We start from the raw sequence: 20,716 nt of genomic DNA on the forward strand, positions 1-20,716 counted from the left end.
AATACAATTCTCTACACATGTACATTAAATTGATACATTTTGTATTTATTAATGAAGAACAATTTGAACAGTATTATACAAACAAGAGTAGCCTACATAAACCTACCATAGCCGGGTATTGAAAAATGAAAAAAATACAACTTAAACTGAAAGTCCATTTACATAAAAAGCTTGTATTTATTAAAAAGCTTTATTATTTATTATTTTCTTGGTTTCATTTTTTACTTGTTAGTAGGCTATTGTTTCCAAATATATTTTAAAATGCTCACAGTTGGGTATTTTTTCACACCATTTAACTTTATGAATATGAAAACGAGCAATTATAATAATTAAACCAAATATAAACGTCAAATCAATATCATCACAATAATACTGCATTTAAAATCTATGGCCTTGATAAAGGCATCGATTCTTCTTGCGCTTGAAACCCGGAAGTTGTTCCGCGTGATGTAGTCTCGACCCGGAACGGATAATAACGTCGTGGAAACGTGATTCGAGCGGCAGTTCTGCTGTTGTACCTTTGAGCAAACTTGAGAAGCCGAAACTTGTTAAAACATGTAAGTTCACTGATTTTATACTATAGATTATGGCGAATAAATAGATAGACGTTAGAGCATTGAAATACAGCATGTGTGTTTTCAGCGGTTGAAATGTAATGTGGTCACACTAATGCTAATGTTAGCACACAATGGACCGTCTTTCACGCTGTTCTTTACTATTTTGTTAACTAAATGAATATAAATTTAACGTTTTTCGCTTTAGGAATAAACGTGTTCTTTTATGTGGTGAAAGGAATTAATGCTGTGCTTTTCTTGGGGTTGTGCTAGTATGTGACGTTAGCCGTCTTTGTTTTGAAACGAGCGAACTGTAATAATCCACCTCTTGTGTACAGTGATAATCGCTAGTACTAGAGGACATACTTTTGCAGTGTTAACTCTTGGATTTATCTTTGCGTTATAAATGTGTTTTTTTAGGAGTTTGTTAAACAAGCCCAAATCTGAGATGACCCCAGAGGAGCTCCAAAAGAGAGAGGAGGAAGAGTTTAACACTGGCCCCCTTTCAGTCCTCACACAGTCTGTGAAGAATAACACACAAGTTCTTATCAACTGCAGAAATAACAAGAAGCTTCTGGGCAGAGTCAAAGCATTTGACAGGTATGTATTAAATGAGTAACCTACTGTTAAATTGATGTCCAATTTCTCAAAGGCAGAACTGTGTTAGTATTTCTCAAATATTGTGGTTAGGGTTTGTTCTAAACCCCTGAATATGTTGTTAATTCAACACACCCTGTTCTCTTTATAAACATTTGTTTGTTTATTTTACACGTACGAACCATAGTTTATATTATTATGCTGCTATCTAGACATTTGTTTTTTATACGCAACTGAGTTGTGCTCTGACTTCTTTGAAGTGTACACTGTTAAAAAAAATATTGAAAGGGATACTTCACCCAAATATTAAAATTCCTTCATCATTTACTCATCTTTGAGTTGTTCCAAATCTGTATACATTTCTTTATTCTGATGAACACAGAGAAAGATATTCAGAGGAATGCTTCTAACCAAACAGATCTTGCCCCCATCGACTCCCATAGTAGGACAAATTACTTGGACATTTTGAAGAATTTAACTTCCATTGTATTTTTTCCTACTATGGTAGTCAATGAGGGGCAAAATCTGTCTGGTTATAAACATTATCTTTCTCTGTGTTCATCAGAACAAAATGATTACAGAATTTTCAATTTTGCGTGAAGGATCCCTTTAAAAGCGAAGAGGGCAAAGCTAAAAACACACAGAATTAAAAAATCATATTTTACATAGTTTTGTTTCTTCACTTTCTCTTTTTGCAGGCATTGTAACATGGTGCTAGAAAATGTTAAAGAGATGTGGACCGAGGTGCCCAAGAGTGGTAAAGGCAAGAAGAAGTCTAAGCCAGTAAATAAGGATCGCTACATCTCAAAGATGTTTCTGAGAGGTGATTCGGTCATTGTTGTTTTGAGGAACCCACTTATCACAGGGAAATAGGCTTCATGCCTGAAACCTCAGTTTTAGTACAGGCAACCTCCTGGGACGCTCAACTCCAGGGATATAAAATTCTTTTATACTCAAAACAGTACACGTTTGCCACATTTGCCTTGTGCAGTGTCACGTGAAAGATATCATGAAAGGTTGTCTATTGCCTGGGCTGAAATATGAATAAAGTTTCCATCTGTATTTTTTTTTCAAGCTGTTATAGAAATGTACTATTGTTTAGTCATGCAGGAATTGTTTTCTAAATAAAGTTTTGGTTATTCAAACCTCTATAAACCTGTTTCTTGATGATTTCACAACTTAACTATTTACAGCTAAACTAAATAGTTTTCATCTGTCAAAAGTTTCACATTCCTGTTTGTCCTCATTCTCTTTTACTGTCTGGTGACCCCCTCCCCTCATCTGATTGTCGTTTGGTAGAGTCCCCTGGCAGCAGCTTGGGTGTCAGTGTAGATTTCAGCAGGCAGCACTCAATAAGTGACAAACTGCCGTTTAAAGGTTTCTGCATTATTAATGTGACCAGATGTGCTGACTGTCACTTCACACCCCTGCCCTCCACTGTGGGCTTCACTGACCCCTTGTACTTGGTGCCTTTTTTTAAAGAGTTAATCTTTTTAAAACACTTTTATATGTTTATTATGTAGTTTTAATAAGATGTTTGAAAGTTGCTGCTGCAGAGTGTTGGTAGTAAATTACTTGGACTTTTTTTTTACTAATGGACTAAAGGGTTATCTCAGGACCTGACCTGTGAGGACAGTCTCAGGAAATCACTCAGTCAGGTTGCTTAAATATTCAGTGGGTTGGTGAAAATTCATCACTGGATCAGTTTGTCATTGCATACCAATAGGATCAGATTAATTCTATTTGTTCATTTATCTTGAATGTGTTTTAATACATAAATGGAAAAAACGAATGTAAATTGACAGCACATTTTTGCATAAATTATATAAATTATAAAAAATGAAGTATTTAACCTATGAAGTATTAATATGATGAATATCTCTTTAATGGCTTGGTGAGGGTTGTACTTCTCACAGCAGCCACATCGTGGTCTAACAACCTATAAACATCCTTCACTATTGTGGTGAATTTTTGTTTTTGATCTACAGTGTCCTGAGAGATTGAAAATAAAGTGGCAGAGGAAGGATGTTGTTTATATTTAGTATAGTTTAAGACTTTCCTAGGCTCCTGTGTTCATGTCAGAGTAGTCCTGAACCCGAAGGCGCTCTAGTTTTCTCTGTCCAACAGCGAATCGCATATCCAGTAGTCTTTGCAGCCCTGGGCCGCTGCACCTGGAGACTGCGTGTGGCAAGCCTGAGGGTCTGTGAATGCTAAGGTGACGCTTCTATACCTGAGATCTTATCATGAGCTGGTGTCAAATTTGAGATGGAGATTTAAAGGCAAAGGTGTGTTTTGTCATGTTTGGGGTAATTTTGTGGTGAACTCTACCGAACCATGGTTTGTTTATACAATATGATATTTTAAACAAAAATACTCATCTCTCTCAGGATTTTCCTATTGTGCATTTGCATCTGTTGTTCGTAAGAATACATTTGCTGGACAGCATATTTATTGTTCCCATTAAACAATACATGATATTTTAAAGGAGAAGGCCTAGTTTACTTCAAATTTTGCCCAAATTCACTTTCCACAGTAGGAATAAAAATTATTATAACTATGTTTTCCACCATTATGTTGTTTTGATAAATAGGATGAGCAAGTTTGCATTACTAAAACATATTATGGTAACCATGGTATTTCTCACAAAATTTAAGGAAATTTCAGATTAAATCAGTTCCTCTCAAGTCCACACAAGTGTACTAGCAGAGATGTCTCAGCAGGAACACAGACAGGTGTAGTTCTTTACATAGACATGTTTGACAGAAACAGAAAGAAGTTCAAAGTTTCTTTGGTTTAGTCTTGAGCATATAAATGTTAATTATTTCACAAACCTGCCATTATGAAAAATCTTGCATTTTAGTTGAAATGCACTTAAACAAGTTGTAAAGCATATATGATTAATTTCTTTCTAACTCCGTCAAAAAAATCATGTTTTTTATTGTGCATTCCAATTGATATAAATCAAACTGCTGGTTTGTTTTGATTAAGCCATAATAACAAAACATACATCTAACTCACACAATAAAAACACAATAACATAATACAAAACATGATATTTTAATTTGATTATCTCATTTTGGAAAAAAACTATTCGGCTATCAATGTGGATCAAATTTAGATATAAAATTTCAGAAATCTTTTTTTTCATTTCATTATTGTTATTTAAATTATACATTTTTAACAACAAAAACTATATGGCACTGAATTAAACAAGAAATTCGAATTTTATAATTGCACTATGATTACATATGGTCCAAATGATGAAAGTTTTACTAATGTTGGATATGAAGGATATTTAACATTTTGTCTTATTAGTGCAAATGATAAAAACGCCTACTGGGTGAAGCCAAATTATGAAAACAATTTGGTCAAGAATCGTTTGTGGTATACTTAAAATGTACACATTATTTAATAAGGTTAAAACTATTTTTTCCAGGATTATTCTCCATATGGTAAACTTCAATGGACTCCAAACGGTTGAAGGTCAAAATTACAGTTTCAGTGCAGCTTCAACGGGCTTTAAACGATACCAAACGAATAACACGGGTCCTATCTAGCGAAACTGTTAAGCAAAGCGTGCACGTAATACGTATTTACGTTGAAAAGGTCAGTACAAAAAATACATAATAACAACAGGGGTGAGTCAATTATCATGAAAATGTATGTTCAAGGCGAACAATTCCTTTAATATCGTACTTTTATTTATATTCTATTCTATAGTCTAATACATCTTCATATAGCCTAGATAAAATGTAAATCTCACCAGATCTTACTTGTATCACAATAAGTGAATAGAGAGGTATTTTTCTACTTTTAAACTGATGTTTCAATGTTATGGAAAGGAGTAACTTTTAGATTTAACTCATTTGTTTACCGCCAATTACTTTAAAGGGGTTTCCTACTATCGCTACTATCTTATTGGCGACCCCATCCATTGAATTGTCTTAATTATTAGAAGTAATCTCTACATAACATCCCTGTAAATTCCATTTCTCAACAATTACTCATCAATCCTGCTCAGTGTGATAAAAACTGTCAATTTCCTGCCATTACCGTGCAAGTGTATACAGAGTAGCCAATCAAACTTAAAAAAAAGTATTTTAAAGTGTGAAATTGCATGCCATTTCAGCTTTATGTTCTCTTCCTTTTTCTTGAACTTGAATAAGTTTGTTTGGGGTGACAGCTCTTGGCAGGAGAGCGCTATGTTTTATTCAGCACGTTGAGGTGATAAGAGGGGAAGTGTGATTATGATAGCGATCGGTCACGCGTCGATACAGTCTGCCCCGCTCGCGCAACGCGATACTGCCGCACAGAGCGCGGGGCCATCGATCGCTCGTGCGCGCGGTAACTCTACACGCCGCAGTTTGTTTCCAAGCAGCATCACAGGCGCGAGATCAGGTGCACGCTGAACAGCCAGAGGTGACAGGACACTTCACATGAACAAACTGCCCTTAAACTCTGCTGCTCTCTCATCCGACTCTCACCCGTTGCCCGCACAACCGATCCTCTGGGCACAGCCTTTCGCTATCGTTCTGTTTGTAGTAGGCTATTCTACAAATAGGCGTAGGCCTACTGTGCCGTTATTCTTTCTATTTTATAAAGCAAATATTTGTAATGTCATACCCGTTTCTGTCACATTATTATGGACTGATCAAGACAAACGAGATCGTATCCCATGAAACATCACTGAATAAATTATATATGCGCGCTTTCCATTCGTTTACAGCGTGTGATTTGTATGAGATACGTACAGTAAAACAGTCAAAACACATACACAGTTTTTGGTGCTTTCCCATTAAAAATGATTAAACTAACTGGGAAATGTTGTCATCAAGGGACTAGATTTGATTAATAAAAACCCAAAATATCACATTTACTTTACATGTAGGCATTTAGACGCTGTTCTCCAAATGAGAACAATCAATGCACAAAAGTTCAATGCACAAAAGTAAATCAACCTTAAATAATGACAACTCATTTGTAGAGATGAATGATCTGATCCTCAGCATTTTGGAGTTCATATGAGAAGGAAATTATTGGTCCAAGAAGGACCTAGCAACTTAATTTAATACGATTTTATATCCAAACTACTAGTCGTTAAAGGAGTTGTTTGAAGCGATCAGACCTCATCATATTATTAATAATGTACTAAATAAACGTCGCCACTTTTAGATGTTATTTGCATTAGATCTTGTGGGGTGACAATAAAGTCCCATTTGCCTTATAATGGATTTTTTAGACATGAAACAATTTAATAAAATAAATTATACAAAGTTAAAAGGTCTGAGGTTCCATGCATCGCCATTGCCATTTTTATATTACTTGTCTTGGATCATTTAAATTAAATTAATTCTTAAAATTAACAATTATTGCTACTAAAATTAACTGTAAAAAAGTGGTCTGATAGACTAACATTATCCATAAATACCTTCCTAAAATAAATGTAATATTATTTACTTTTTAATTTAAAAAAATAGAATATTTAGTAAATAATTAATATACAGCTCTTTAGTTTCTCCTGATCTACTGAAATATACAATGTTGAGAGTTGTATTCCCTTAGCTATACATTCAACAACATTGCCTCATAGACAGTGAAAATATATCTGAAGTTAAAAGTATCAAGCGTTTTAATGGCACTAACAGTAATAATGCCTGGTTATGTTTGGATCTTGTTTTTATATGATCTTACTAGCGTCCAAATTACAGGTTGAATCTGATATTTCTGGTGCAAATGAATGTATTTTACTATATACGTACGACCCCATCTGCTGGTTTACACAAACATTACCGTCACTAAAATATCTTGTCAAAGTACAGCCAAAGACTGTCCACTAGGTGTCATATAATTACCATGCATGATGTGAATTTACCATTTATTTGAAAATGTATTTGTTAAAATAACTTTTAAAGAGAAAAATGGTTGTTTTTGGATGCATGTTTTGTGTAAACAGAAATAACGCACAGCTTGCTTAAACACAAAGATACATTTGTGTTTTTAGGCCCAATTTATGTTTCTATTAATTGTCTGCCACAAACAAAATGACAAACCTAAACATGTCTCTCTCATTTTAAAGTCAATCTTAAAAGTGTCACAAAATACAGCAAGACTGTAGAGGAGTGTTATAGAGCACAGCAGAGTCCGAGCTTCTGAATATCCTGTGTTTTCTGTACAAGTTCTGAGGAAACTGTGCCATGAGATAGAGCCAAAATGGGAGTATGTAAAAGTGGCCCAGCGGAGGAGGGGTGAGCCTAAAATTACAACTCACTGGTTTCCTTTCAGATAACATGCTTACAAGGCAGTCAGATGCTAAACATATTATACATGCACAAACCACAGATGCTTTTGTTTGGATAGTTGATGCCCTCTTTTTCAGATGTTTTCACTTCTGAACCAATAAAAAAGTAAAATGCTTCACTGAGCAAAATCTGATTATGTAATTATCAAAAAGCATCACATAATTACTTGAAAATGATTTTACGTCTGAAAGGCAAACTGTGTTTGTTAGACACATTCATATCTTTTTTTGGCATTTGACTTTGAAGATTTAGTTTAATTAGGCTTCCAAAACATTAATTAAGACAAAATGTCCTTTTTTGCTGGGGGTTATGTTATTTAGATTGTATTAACAGGAATCTAAAATGTATAGGCCCATGATGAGGAAGACGTCAGTTAACTATTTTAACTTCTCTACAGGCTATACCACTTGAAGACACATCTTCATTTTTAAACACTTTAAGTGTCTTGTAAAGATGATGCCAAATGCATAAATGTTATATATTATTGTGATCCTTATAATGGTATTTGGATAAGTAGCCTACTTTAATGAATTCTGTGGTTCCTTTCTGACACTAAAACACAGTTACCTATAAACATTTCACATTATAGCATAGAAATATTCTACCATGTGGAAAGGACAGTATATAGGCTATAAATATAAAATTACCTACTGTAATCTGTGCGGTAGGCTACATAAATTAGACATGGGCATACATATATTATGTTAAATCTAAATCATATTAATACGATGCTAATATTTACAATAATATAATAATTAATTAACATTTAGGCATTGAGGCAAGTGATGATTCATCTGGTGAGGCAATAAAATTCAAACGGCTACAGAAGGTTTCAACACTTTTAGAAGTGATAAAGAAGGAATACGTTGTATTTTAATTGTTTAATTCCCTTCATTTATCAAGCGTGGCTGGAGTATAGGATCTCGACCGCTAGGGAGTCGAATAAACTAACCGTTTCTCCGCACGGGAGGGGGAGACAGACGGGAATGAAAGCTTTTCCTCAGAGTTGACGAGCAGGTTGGGCTTCGGTCAGGAACGAACGTGTACAGACCTGCGGATCACAGTGTGTGCAAACCGAGCTGCTTCGATACTTCACAAACAGCCGAGCGTATGGAGACGATGTCGACATGAAGCAGGATATGTGTGGACTTTACTGGGATCTTTAGAAAGACACGAGTCCTGCAGGATACTGATTAGAGTTGACACCAGCCCAGCTCCAGTAGCAACTCGCTCCACACTTCACCTCCAACCCCCTCCTTCACTCCCAAACCAGGAAATCAACGTGCTGTGGCGCTTATCCTTCTTCCCATAGATTAAACAAAAACACCACAGCCCGGAGTGGCTTTATCGATGAATATCTCGTCGATATCGTCGGTTTTCCTCGTGTCGTTGCCTTCGGAAGTTCGGCTTTACGTCTGAAACGGATCCGCACTGTCTGCGAACAATGAGGTAAAGCGTGTCAAATCAGATTTGTAACCCGCGCTTTGTGTGCTGTTAGTTATGCGCGCGACAGTGCAACACTATAAACATTGTATTTGCCGCCATCACGATTGAGAGCATGTTTGAGTTTTTCACGAGTTTATTCACTTTCTGTGGCTACTTCAGTTACACGCATTTACTGTCGGTGACTCTCCATAGACACTTTCTGAAGGTTACAAACTGGAAAATAAGATCGAGCCTTTGTTTTGACAGCCCGTCAGGTGTTTGTTTGTTGCTTTCTTCAACGCTTTTGTTGTTTTCGCTGCTTTATGGGGTCATTCAAACTGTATTTAAATAGTTGTTCGCTCGTTTTGCGTCACATTTGCTATTGGAATAGATAATTGGGCATGTGTTAAAAAACATTGTTATCTTAAACTATTTATGAGAACGTTAACGTTTGAAAACCATTTTTAATAGTGGTAAATCTGCCTACAGTAGGCTATGCACAGTGTACACAAACGTGTTTTGTACGTTAACACAAGAATAACTAAACTAGTGGCGATAACTGTGTCCTCGGGCGGTCCGACCGTAAGTGTTTATTGTACATGTTGAAAATGCTGCTGTCAAACGGTACATTGAATACCTGGCTCTTTGTAACACGTCGCCAGTCCTCTTTTTGCGAGCCCTGCCTGCTTTTTAAAAATGTCCTCGAGTTAATGCGGCCCTGCGTAGACCGATCGGCCTATGTCATCATAGTACCGCGATAGCGATTCGAGAGTTTAGCGTTCAGGGACGCTCTCGCGGCACGTTGATGTTATACGCAGTTCAGTCTGCGCAGGTTTTCGTTCTGGGGGTTAGCGCAGACGCGAGCCATAGTAGGGTTGGCGGTCAGGGCTGTACCCGGAACTAACCTACATTTGTGCCACAATGTAGCATGGAGCACTGGAGTCTGATCAATTCACTTCTGCTCTGGCCTGTGTAGTCTGCAGTTAAGAGAGGCTGAGTACTAAAACTGTCATTCTAGCCTAAAGATGAATGCAATGCAAACGATAGCGCAACACAAACAACAGATTAATATTTGATATATTCATGTGCTATTCGTGAGTAGGATGTGAAATTCGCGTCATGGGAGGGGCTTCTGGCAGGTGGCTCCCGTCTAATTGCAACGATGTCTATGAACGAAGATCCTAAACACACGCAATTACCATCACATCTGCAACAGTAGCAAAACAGGCCTACCTACATCGGAAATTGTAATGCGTGCGCACGAGAAAGTCTTCAGTTTTTTCCCCCCGCCAATGTCCCTTCAACTGCTCCGTACTATCGCGTCTTTGCATTGACTTAACATGTAAATCACTCTCTTAACGCTTCATTCGCGCTTAGCAGTGTGGAAATATTTCAAAATCAATGATGACGACCCACGCATGGCAATCAGCATGCTTATGGCCCCGGTTTTGCCCTTTGGAGGTTATTGGACACTGTGAATTTTGGCTTTGAAAATTTTTGATAAGCACATAAGATTGATTTATTTTTTCATAATATGAGTTGAAGTTGTTAAAAATAAAGATGCTGATATGTTCATTAGTCTCATTGTGTTGTTCTTAGAAAATTGACACAAACAAAAAAAAATCTAGCATCGGTATCGGCGAGTACCAGGGAAAAAAGTATCGGTATCGTACTCGATCCTTAAAAAGTGGTATCGGTGCATCCCTACTTACAAGTATTATTCAAACTGTTTATAAAAATGATGTAACTTTAAAGTCCAAGTGAAATAAAAAATTATTAAATATAGCAGCGTTTATTAACTGATAACGTGTCCTTTTTTTCTTAAAGTCCCAGTGAAATAAAAAATGACAGTTCTTCTTTTTCATGAAATTCCATTTCACTCGGAAATGCATCAAAATACAGAAGTAAAAATTATCGCAACTTCAGGTTCACAGGGACTTTAACAAACAGTGGTGTAATGGAGTTTACTGGTATTCTTTGGAAACCAAAGGGTGTTATTTATGGCTTTACCTTTTAGCCGATTAAGTGAGAAGATGTGAGGAGGTGAGATATAGTCAAGCAGATTGTGCAACAGGAAAGTGTCTGTATATATACAAATATATAACATGCTTTGTAAAAGGGGAAATGGCTACTCAAACATGTTGTGATATTGAGTATTTAAAACACTTTTGCAATGTCGACTCCACAACAACCTGTGTGACAAGTTTCTTTGTCGTTTCGTAACTGTCTCACACTTAAAAATGCGTCAAATACTCAGATGCTTTAAATCCATTTACGGCCATGAAATTTACAATTTTGTGACTGGATTGGCCAACATGGCTGCATGTCATGTTACCATGGTGACCCACAGGAAACTAGACTGGGGCAGGCTTCATGGGTCCATGCAAGGGCAGCAGGGTCAGGGCTGATGTACAGCCGTCAGCGTACTTTTTTAATCTGCTTGCATAATAGGTGAGGAATGGACCGTTGTTGTATTTACAAGTGTATTGTCCTTTCATGTTGAGTGTCAACACCAGAACGCAGTGGAATGGTTAACGCAGTTTTAAATTTCGCTAGGCCTCCCAACACAACAATGGCTTTTCAAACTGACCTTGTCATTTGGGAGGCCCAGCATTGAATTCATGGGAACCCAGGCAGTGTCATTGACCTGCAGTCGCTGCTGGGTTAAATTGACTAAATAATCAAAGTTCCAGTGTTATTTCAACACAGTGCATTCTTCTTTAAAAAAATGAGAAGTGTGTCAATTCTGAACCACTGAAACTGCAGTAAATTGAATTTCCAGGATTTAAGGGAAAATACATTTTGTTCTGCAGTTTAGTTTTTCAGATTTTGGTTGTGCAACAGATTAGATTAGATTAGATTCAACTTTATTGTCATTACACATATACAAGTACAGTGTAACTAGTACACAGTGTAATTACCAACACTTCACTGGCCACAAGAACATTTGCAATGTATTTTTATATGTGCCAGGAAAAATGCACAAAAGTTAGGTTTGTTTTGCCTATTTCCATTAGAAAATATGACCAGATTTTTAATTAGCAAAAATCGCTGCTATTTTTACCGCTCTAACTTTTGATCAGTCACTGTAAAGTCACATTAATACACATACTGTACACAACACAGTTTGCAGCGGGTCTACATCTTTGCAATGGTGACCGGGGAAATGTTTAAAAAAAAATATTTTACTGGCTAAGGCATTAAAAACGTCAGCTTTGAATCACAAGACCAGCACACAGGTGGTCCACATCTGGCGCAGACTGCTTCCTCACTATTGTATGTTCCTATGTGAATTTGTGTCACCCAGACAACATCTTGCTCTCAAAATGCTTGTGTGATTAATAACAGCGCTGTGATTCACTGCGGTTATCGGTGACCGTGAGGGTCTCGCCCAGCAAGTCTTTATCTAAATGACTTCCACACTAGTGCTTCTCTAGGCCAAAGGGCTTTTGAGTGGCGCTTCTGGCAGCTTTGTGCCCCATGCCAGATGCTTCAACGCAGGCCTTCTGCTGCCAGTATTTAATTTATCATGATCCAGTGTAGTTACAGACTGTTTTCAGATACCGAAATGTGCAAATGTTAGTGGTTAAACAGAATGGGGTTTTCAGTGGCTAGTATTGATATATAGACAACAGGATGGCTGATACATCAACACTTTTAAACATGACTGATCATTAATAAAGTTATAATATCGTCTACAAAGATGCATGTTTAACCAAGCAGGTACTGCTGTTAGGTGATGCAATAGTAAAAAAGGTCGAAAATTCTAAACAAGCTTTGTACTGGTCAGCAGATGTTATGCCCCAACATCACTGGACTGGCTTTACTTGAACTCAATGTCTCTTCTTGGCAGATTTCTTAATCACCATGTGACTTATAAGAAGTTGCATAGATTTGTTATGATCTAGGCTAAGGGTACAATGCAACGCTAATGCATATACAGAGGCATTAAGAAAACAGACAATAAGATTAATTTTAGAAACCTAAAGTGGACATGAAGAACGATTGGCCGGTAACACTAAAATCTAAAATCAATGTCTGATGAATTTGACAGGACAGTATTGGGATGCATTGCCATCAAGTTGTTTTAGAGAAAAATCATTGTAAAACAGTTTTATTAATGATAACACTAGAAATAGTTTTAGGATATTTTCAACCGAATACTTTTAAATTAAAGTTACTAGTTCAAATGGTTATTTTATTTATTTGGGGCACGGACCATTTTACATCTAAATTATGTGACACACAAACTAAAAGATGCAATTGGTAATTTAATAAACAAAACAAATCTGGCATCATTGCAAAAATAGCTTCAAAATATTTAACGCATTACTTTAAAGCCAAATGCAAATGTGTAAAACAGTCATGTAGCTTTGCCACAAAAGTTATGACAAATGAGATGGTTTAGAAAGGGTTTTTACTGGTCAGTGTAACTCCCTTGGGTGTGAACTTTGTGTGCTTTAACCCTGCAGATTGTTTACTTGCACAAATGTTACATTACACACCAAAGCATAAAGCAAACAAACGCATAATATATATCTTATATATAAATACATAAAGACTTATTGTATGAATTATGATATAAATAACACTGTATAATACACTGATTGACACATTTAGTAGTGCACTTATGGTATATACTGTAATATATAATTGGGGTGGTAGAAAAAATATTCTTGATGGATGTCCCTGTAGGACTAAACTGCAAGATCAATGAAATACTTTTTTAGGATGGTCTTTCTCTGCATCTTTGTCAAATTATGCAAATGCTAATGGAGGAGTCCAGTCCTTCTCGCCGGCAGCATTAAACCTTTTGTTTATTTGGCATAAATGTCAGTTTACTATTGTGTTTAAAATGATTGTATTTCTTTCAATATATCACAGTGGTTCACAGTGTTGTACTTCAGGATTCAGATTTTCCATTAGACAAGTGGTAGTGACACAACAGAAAATGTTGTACAGAAGCGAAAACAATTGTGACCCTGCCTGAAAAGCCAGGCTTAAAATAATTTTATTGTGACATCAAAGTTTGATTTCAATCATTCATTTATTTTACTATGATTTCTATGGTCTTAAAGATATCAATGTTATATTTGAAGAGTTTGGCTCCACATGAGAGTAACACCTTTGGTTCTAAAATGAGATAACTGAGTTAACTACTTTTCCAAAATCATGTTTTTATTGGGCATTTCAGTAAATATCAATCAAACTGCAATTTAAGCCATAATAACTCTACTAAATACAGCTAATTAACACAAAAAACCCAACAAAAACGTGGTATAATAAAAAACATCATTTTTTGGGACAATACATTTTGGAACCAAACTCTTCATTTTTACAGAATGTACTTTATATTATGTAATAATGTAATAATTGTATGTAGAAAACAGCAAATCACTATGACTAGCTGGGTTTTCACAAGCACTGTAAACCCGGATAAGTAGAATCTACTTAAAAAAATCAAGGTAACTCATTGCCTTAAAATTTTTAAGTAATGAAGCATTAGTTGAATAAGTAAAGTAGACTATGTTCAATGTACTTGAGCCCATAATGGAATGGAATAGAATATTTAAGTTCAATGTGCTAATAACCGAGTTACAGTAACTGAAGATACTTAGTTTAAACAATCATTCCCCACCCATTTATTTAACTCTGCTTGTTAAGTAAGCATTACTCCATTACCAATTTAACTAAATTGTATATTCTAACTGCCCCAACTTATTTCTAACTCAAAATATGTCTTTCAATCAATAGAACCGTGTAGAATACATAGATACAACTGCAACATTACATTGATCCAATTTTCTTTTTATTGAACATGTCTTTTTATTAGCAACAAAAGAAACATTTTCATTTACATTTATTCATTTGGCAGACGCTTTTATCCAAAGCGACTTACAGGTAGTTTTTTTACAGTGGCACATTACTGCAGAGCAATCAGGTGCTAAAGTTACATGAACTAAGGAAAAGTTACCTTTAGCTAATTTGAGTAGTATTTTAAATGGACTTGAACACAATAGCCAACAAGCTAACATTAGCTAAATAACAAAAACTTGAGGAGGCATGACAGTAGTTAACTAACAAAGAATAAAAAAATAAAAATCAAGAAATTAAAGCTAATTAGCTTTATGTTAGCTAGCCTGCACCAATTTACCAGGATGTTTGCAGTTCTCTGGCTAGCTGCTTCACCGTCTCAACTTTAGCTGTTTGGAAGCAACAGAGTAAAATGGTTCAGAGCGGACATATCAGCTCGGTATTACTTTAAAAGCATGAAGAGATTGCCTGGCCAGCAGTCTATTGTCTGAACGAGTACATTACCCGGACATCGGGCGGACTCGAAGTGTACCCAAAGCAGACGGTCGCCGGACACGTCGGAGCAAAGCTAACTTTATTTGACTCAGTCGTAGTCACACAATAGAATCCGCTAACAAGGCAGCTGGTATTTGCGCCAACTTACCGGGACGTTCGATGTACGGTGGCTGAGCTAACTTTAGCTGCTTCAGGTGTCAGGCTCAGCTCAACTTGCATTAGCTGTCTGGGAGCGACATACAATTTCCGTTACGGGCGCTAGCTAACGTTACCAGTGAAGACATACGTTAGCTAGAAGAGTGTGGGGCAGAGTTAGCTCTATAGCTACCCTGCTAACCTTTTAATAACTAGCAAAGTTCGTTTTTCAGTTTTTTTTCAAATAACCACAGTACTATTGAAATGAAACTTTGATATACAGATATATATCTGATAGATACTTTGAGTTATAGCAAAGTATCATTTCAATAGTGCTGTCCCCATGAAAAGATATAATAAAATATTTGAACAAATGTGAGGGGTGAACTCACTTTCGTGATGTACTGCTAGCTAATTTACATCAGCTAGCAGTCGGGACTGCAACGGCATGCAACCAATGCCAGGTTCCAACTTACCGTTTTGTGTCTGAACTCGGTTTATTCACCGAAGGCTTCAAACTTCGGTGAATGAACAACTTGCTTGCTATAATGGCAATTTAGATACAGGTGTCTTTGTTTCCGTCTCTGTTCTGTCTCAAAAGTCACTCAACTCAATTTTTGGCGGTTGTGACGTCAATGCGTTGGTATTAGGAACAGGCAAAACTCAAACACATAATTACAATAAGATAGGCCATTAAAAAGTACAGTTTACTCAGAATTCTTAATTAATGTAAAGAAATAACACATGTTTAAGTAATACAAACTCAGTTTGTTTGAGGAGAAACTACTGATTGGACTTAAAAACACAATTACAATAAGAAAGGACATGAAAAAGTTAAGCTTAATCAGAATTAACAAGTAATGTCAACAAATTAGACACATTTAAGTAATATGAACTCAATCTGTTTGAGTTGAAACAAAATCTGGGTTTACAGTGAGGTCACAATTGTCTGTATACTCACCACTGAAACTTTATCAACTGCATAGGCCCAGATGAAGTGTCTGGCAGTTTTTTTCACAATTTAAAAAACATTATGTTTACAATTCTGCTTGTGACACTTGCTATCGGGTGTCTGTCAGAATGCTTCTACAAATGACGGTTTTAAAGATTGAATATTCCTTGATTTTAAAGGTCCTATTTTGGTGTATCGAGTGTCCAACCAGAGGTTGCCCTAGACATTTTTATTTAGGCTCGTAAAAAATCTGTAGTAGTCTATTATTACCAATTACATTACATTTAGTGATGTAGCAGACGCTTTTATCCAAAGCGACTTACAACGAGTTCGGTTGTTACCCGTCGTGGTAATTAGCATGTTTGTGATGTCATCAAGCTGTACTTGCGTTTACTCTTGGAATTTGCTGTATTTTAATACAACTCAATGACGCTGTTGTTGTTTATATTCATTTATATATTTAATGTGTCTGTTGTCAGACATAAAATAATAATTACAGATAAATGTTCATGTTCATATGTCTGTCCAGTCAGTAACAACCACAGGTGCTGGTAAATGGTGCTTTTTGTGGTAACGTTACTCACTCACAAGTAAGATGCGGTTTGGTCATGAATGTGCTGCTTCTGCCTCTCACTGAACAGAGAAGACACAGAGTGAGACCTTTTTCCACTCACTGAAAGCTTTTCTGAAGGAATTTTCGGTTGATGCAACCTCTGTGTCCAACAACAAATTTAAAAACACTGTTATTTTTTATAATTGGCAGTTATATACCTTACTTCTTGACCGACTGTCAAATGATTTGTTCGGTGAATCATCCGTGATCCTTCTAATCCCCTTCTCTCCGCCAACTCTAATCTGATTGGCCAGATGGTCTCGTATGCTATGATTGGTCTACATGTAGTGACGTAAATCCGTGGTGGTTTGTGAATCGGACTAGGGCACGACTTGTTTGTATGATTCAGAGTCGACTCCCTTTTTTCCAAGCAAATAACTTTATTCACTAGAACCACTTGAGTATCCTCTCTTCACATAATTTGTGGGAAGGGGACAGACTGGGGTTAACCACTAGAGCTCATTTGGTCTATATCAACCCAAAGTGGAAATTACTGAATGTAAATCCTCATTGAAGTATTTTTGCAGGAAACAGTTGCTGCCAAGAAAGACTGAGAGAGGCACAAACATCTGCACACAGTTCAAGCCTCAGTGATGCAGAGAAATTCCCATCATAACATCTGACGTTACGATCAAGACTCATGTCTGTTTTAAGTCCATGGTGTGTTGGAGCTGACTCGCTTGAGTAATTATAGCCTTTCTTGTCTTAGCTTGTCCCAATTCTCTTTGGTATTTTGATGATGTTGTCTCGTCATAAATCCTGCAAAATACAGCCCGCAATGCTAACTTTGAATCACACTCGGGGATTGAAAGCTCTCAAGGATATTGATCTGACTGAAGCTACAAATATTCAAATGGATTAAAATGGATGAACAATACTTGCCTAAAATTAACAGTTCACCAAAATAAACAGAACAATGTTAAAGCAAAGAGCTGGCAGCACTTTTAAATCCAATGCGAGCATAAAAAATTAAGAAATAATCCACTGATCAGTGAATAGTGTCTTACATTTGAATCCTTATCATATCACAAAACCATTGCAGGGTTTTAAAAGTCTTGGAATAACACGTAATTTGGCTTTTTTTGCTGTAATTAAATTGAATGTATGTGAAGACTCATTTCCCCAGCAGAGAATCTCACTTCTCCTGTATTCCGATGTAATATAAGGTCTCAGAGGTGCTTTGAAATCGATGTAATATGTAGCTGTTAGATCATTAGTGGGGGTCGTCCTATGCCCTGTGGCGGGTGTATTTGCTCTCTGGTCTCTGTTCTGTTTGAAGCTGGGCTTCGTGCCAGAGTCATACTGCTTAGCTGGGACTTACAAAGACTCGGTCACGCCCTCGCCGCGTTCTGATTGGTTCATTATCAGTCTTGATTGCTCTTGAATGGCTAGTGAAATGGTCCTTGTGTGGGATTAGCTGCATGAATTGCCATAGTTGCCTACAGAATTCTTTAAGCGTTGGGAAAATCCATCGGTTTCATGCATTTTGAATGTTTGTTGTATTTCACGATTTGTATTTTCATGAGCTTTGGGTTCTCTGTAAACAAATGTAAAAACCTTTTTGCCTTTTGCAGTTGCAGGCTTTCAGCGCAACTAATCTTTACTCCCAAAAACCTTAACTGGAGGTACTTGTATATATCTGGTCAGACCCAGACATGTAAAAATGTGTTTTAACAAATGCTACTGTATATTATACAAGACAGAAACTGCAGATATTTACTACTTTTTTAATTTGGGGGGAATTTTTTAATGGTTTAAAAGTGAAGGACACTATAAAGCTTACTTAAGGATTTCTACACTCCTAAAATGATCTGAAAACACAATGGTATCAGCCAATTACTTCACAGTAAATACATCAATAACAAAGTTGTATCTCATGGAAATTTGTCATTTTATTAGTGCTTAACGTTTAAAAAAATTGGTTGCAATTGATGCTTTTCCCACAAATAATAGTATGTAACGTACGAAGAATCTATGCAAAATGTTTACTTTTACTCTGTAATGTTGTGACAATTTCTTGTAGGATCAGTCAATGTAGAAACAGTAACACAAAGTTTGTAATGCAAAGTTCTGTAGGTACATATGTATGTATATGTTACTTTACATAATTCTGAACTTCATATCCATGTAAATGATACAAAACTGTAGGGAAGTAAGTAAAAAGAGAATAATAAAAAGTGTTGAGCCACATTTACATGCAGGCCTCCAGGAAACCGACTCCTGATCTATTGAACAGCTGAACATGAAAGCTGATGCTTTAGAGTGCCAGCAGAGCTCGATTGAAACTAACACTGTGTATTAACTCCTGTCTGCTTTCTTAACAAGAGAAAGCATGTGAACAAATAGACTCCCAGTTGGGGAGGGCAAAAATCTATTTTACGTAGCAATTTTATTTCACAGTAACAATATATTTCACGGTAACAATCGGCCATTATAATTCTATAGCTTACTTACCAAAATTGTATGTATTTATTACAGTTCATTTAAATGCTCACTATAATTAATTGTAGGTAATTTATGAAAATGTACTAAAGATATAAAATTAGGTTCTGATACTGATAATCTGATCAAAAAATCTGATCAAAATTCTTTATAATTGTATTCATCTTCTGGGTATCTCATATGTATACAGTAGGAAGATAGACAACATAAAGTACGGTCTGTACTGTAGGTCTTCATCACTCTTCACTCTCTATTAAGATGCGCACTTTTAGTGTGTTGCGATTCTCTGTCTTTAGGTTTGTTTATTCTCACGCTTGTCTTTGCACTGAACCACCGTGTCTGAACCACCGCACGAGCACTGTGGTTGAGAGAGAAAGTGCTGGACCGAAGCGGTTCACGTAACTACAAACTAAAAGAAGGTCAAAAGAATATTTGATTTGTTATGGATGGATAATTTCGTACGTCGTTTCATCATAACGCCCAACTTGTCGAGCGCAGAGTCAACCGCCAACCTATTTACATTCCGCGGAATACATGTATTAGAAAAATCTCTGTGTAGAAAAAACTGTGAGTGATCTAACTCAGAGCACAGAAAATCACTCTTTATAAATGTTTTAAACACTACGGTATACTGTATAGATGTATTTGTTTAAAAGATATCTGCAAAATGCCAAATGGAGATGCTGAGCCCCAGGTGCAGTGATGTAATAATGGCAGCCGGTTCTGTATGTTCACAGATAATGTGTAATAGGGTTTAATGGACCATTGGTAGATTGTGGTGTATTAGATTAGTCTTTATTAGGACAGATCTTGTGTCTCTTGAGTGTGTCTAGGCAGATGCTAAGAGATCCAGTAGCACTGGAAAATAGAGCTTGTTGGTTTTGGGCATGCGCTGGTATCACATTTATGTAATAACGGTCAGCAGGGATGTAGGACAGGTTAAGTCACTTCAGAAACGTTTCTCTTTCGGCCATGTTAGTTTTGTTTGCAGTGTCACTCTCACAGATTACACACAGAGGTACACAGATGTGTAATGCTATTTGTAAATCATAGGAAAAAATTGTAAGGGTCATATCGTATCGTGTGTTTAGGTGCATTGTTGGCCTGCTGAAACTTTTTATGGAACTGAAAATAGACTGCCCCATAGACCAACTCAAACCTGGTCTAAAGTCAATGCCGCAAAATGTTTTTGGTTACTTAAAAAGCGGGTTAGTAATATGCACCTATAGGCGGGTGGGCAGTGCTCTTAAATTCTGCTTATTACACAAAGAGGGATGCGAAGCACACAAACATGCCATATATAAAAAATAAATGTTATGTAAAATATTATTTTTCTGTACATAAAGATGACAAATCCGGCTTGTCTTGTTGATGGTCTGCTCGTGCGCTG

General features: G+C 36.5%; 2 protein-coding genes across 3 annotated transcripts in view; both read left to right on the forward strand.

Annotated features, from left to right (window-relative positions):
• The first annotated feature begins 423 nt into the window (after positions 1-423).
• Positions 424-2,303, forward strand: snrpd2 (small nuclear ribonucleoprotein D2 polypeptide). Its single transcript, XM_079465465.1, has 3 exons — positions 424-557; positions 975-1,154; positions 1,850-2,303. Coding segments are annotated over exons 1-3 (357 nt in total). The 5' UTR covers positions 424-555; the 3' UTR covers positions 2,025-2,303.
• A 6,072-nt stretch (positions 2,304-8,375) lies between these two features.
• Positions 8,376-20,716, forward strand: part of vaspb (vasodilator stimulated phosphoprotein b) — a 34,493-nt gene continuing 22,152 nt past the window's right edge. The window contains exon 1 of one of the 2 annotated variants that reach the window (XM_079466140.1): positions 8,376-8,899. In XM_079466140.1, coding sequence (XP_079322266.1) covers positions 8,895-8,899 — 5 coding nt within the window. In that variant the 5' untranslated portion in view covers positions 8,376-8,894. The remainder of the gene's footprint in view (positions 8,900-20,716) is intronic. The other variant, XM_079466139.1, reaches the window with a different exon arrangement.

Source organism: Barbatula barbatula (assembly GCF_947034865.1).
Source record: "Barbatula barbatula genome assembly, chromosome: 10".
Classification (NCBI taxonomy): Eukaryota; Metazoa; Chordata; class Actinopteri; order Cypriniformes; family Nemacheilidae; genus Barbatula; species Barbatula barbatula.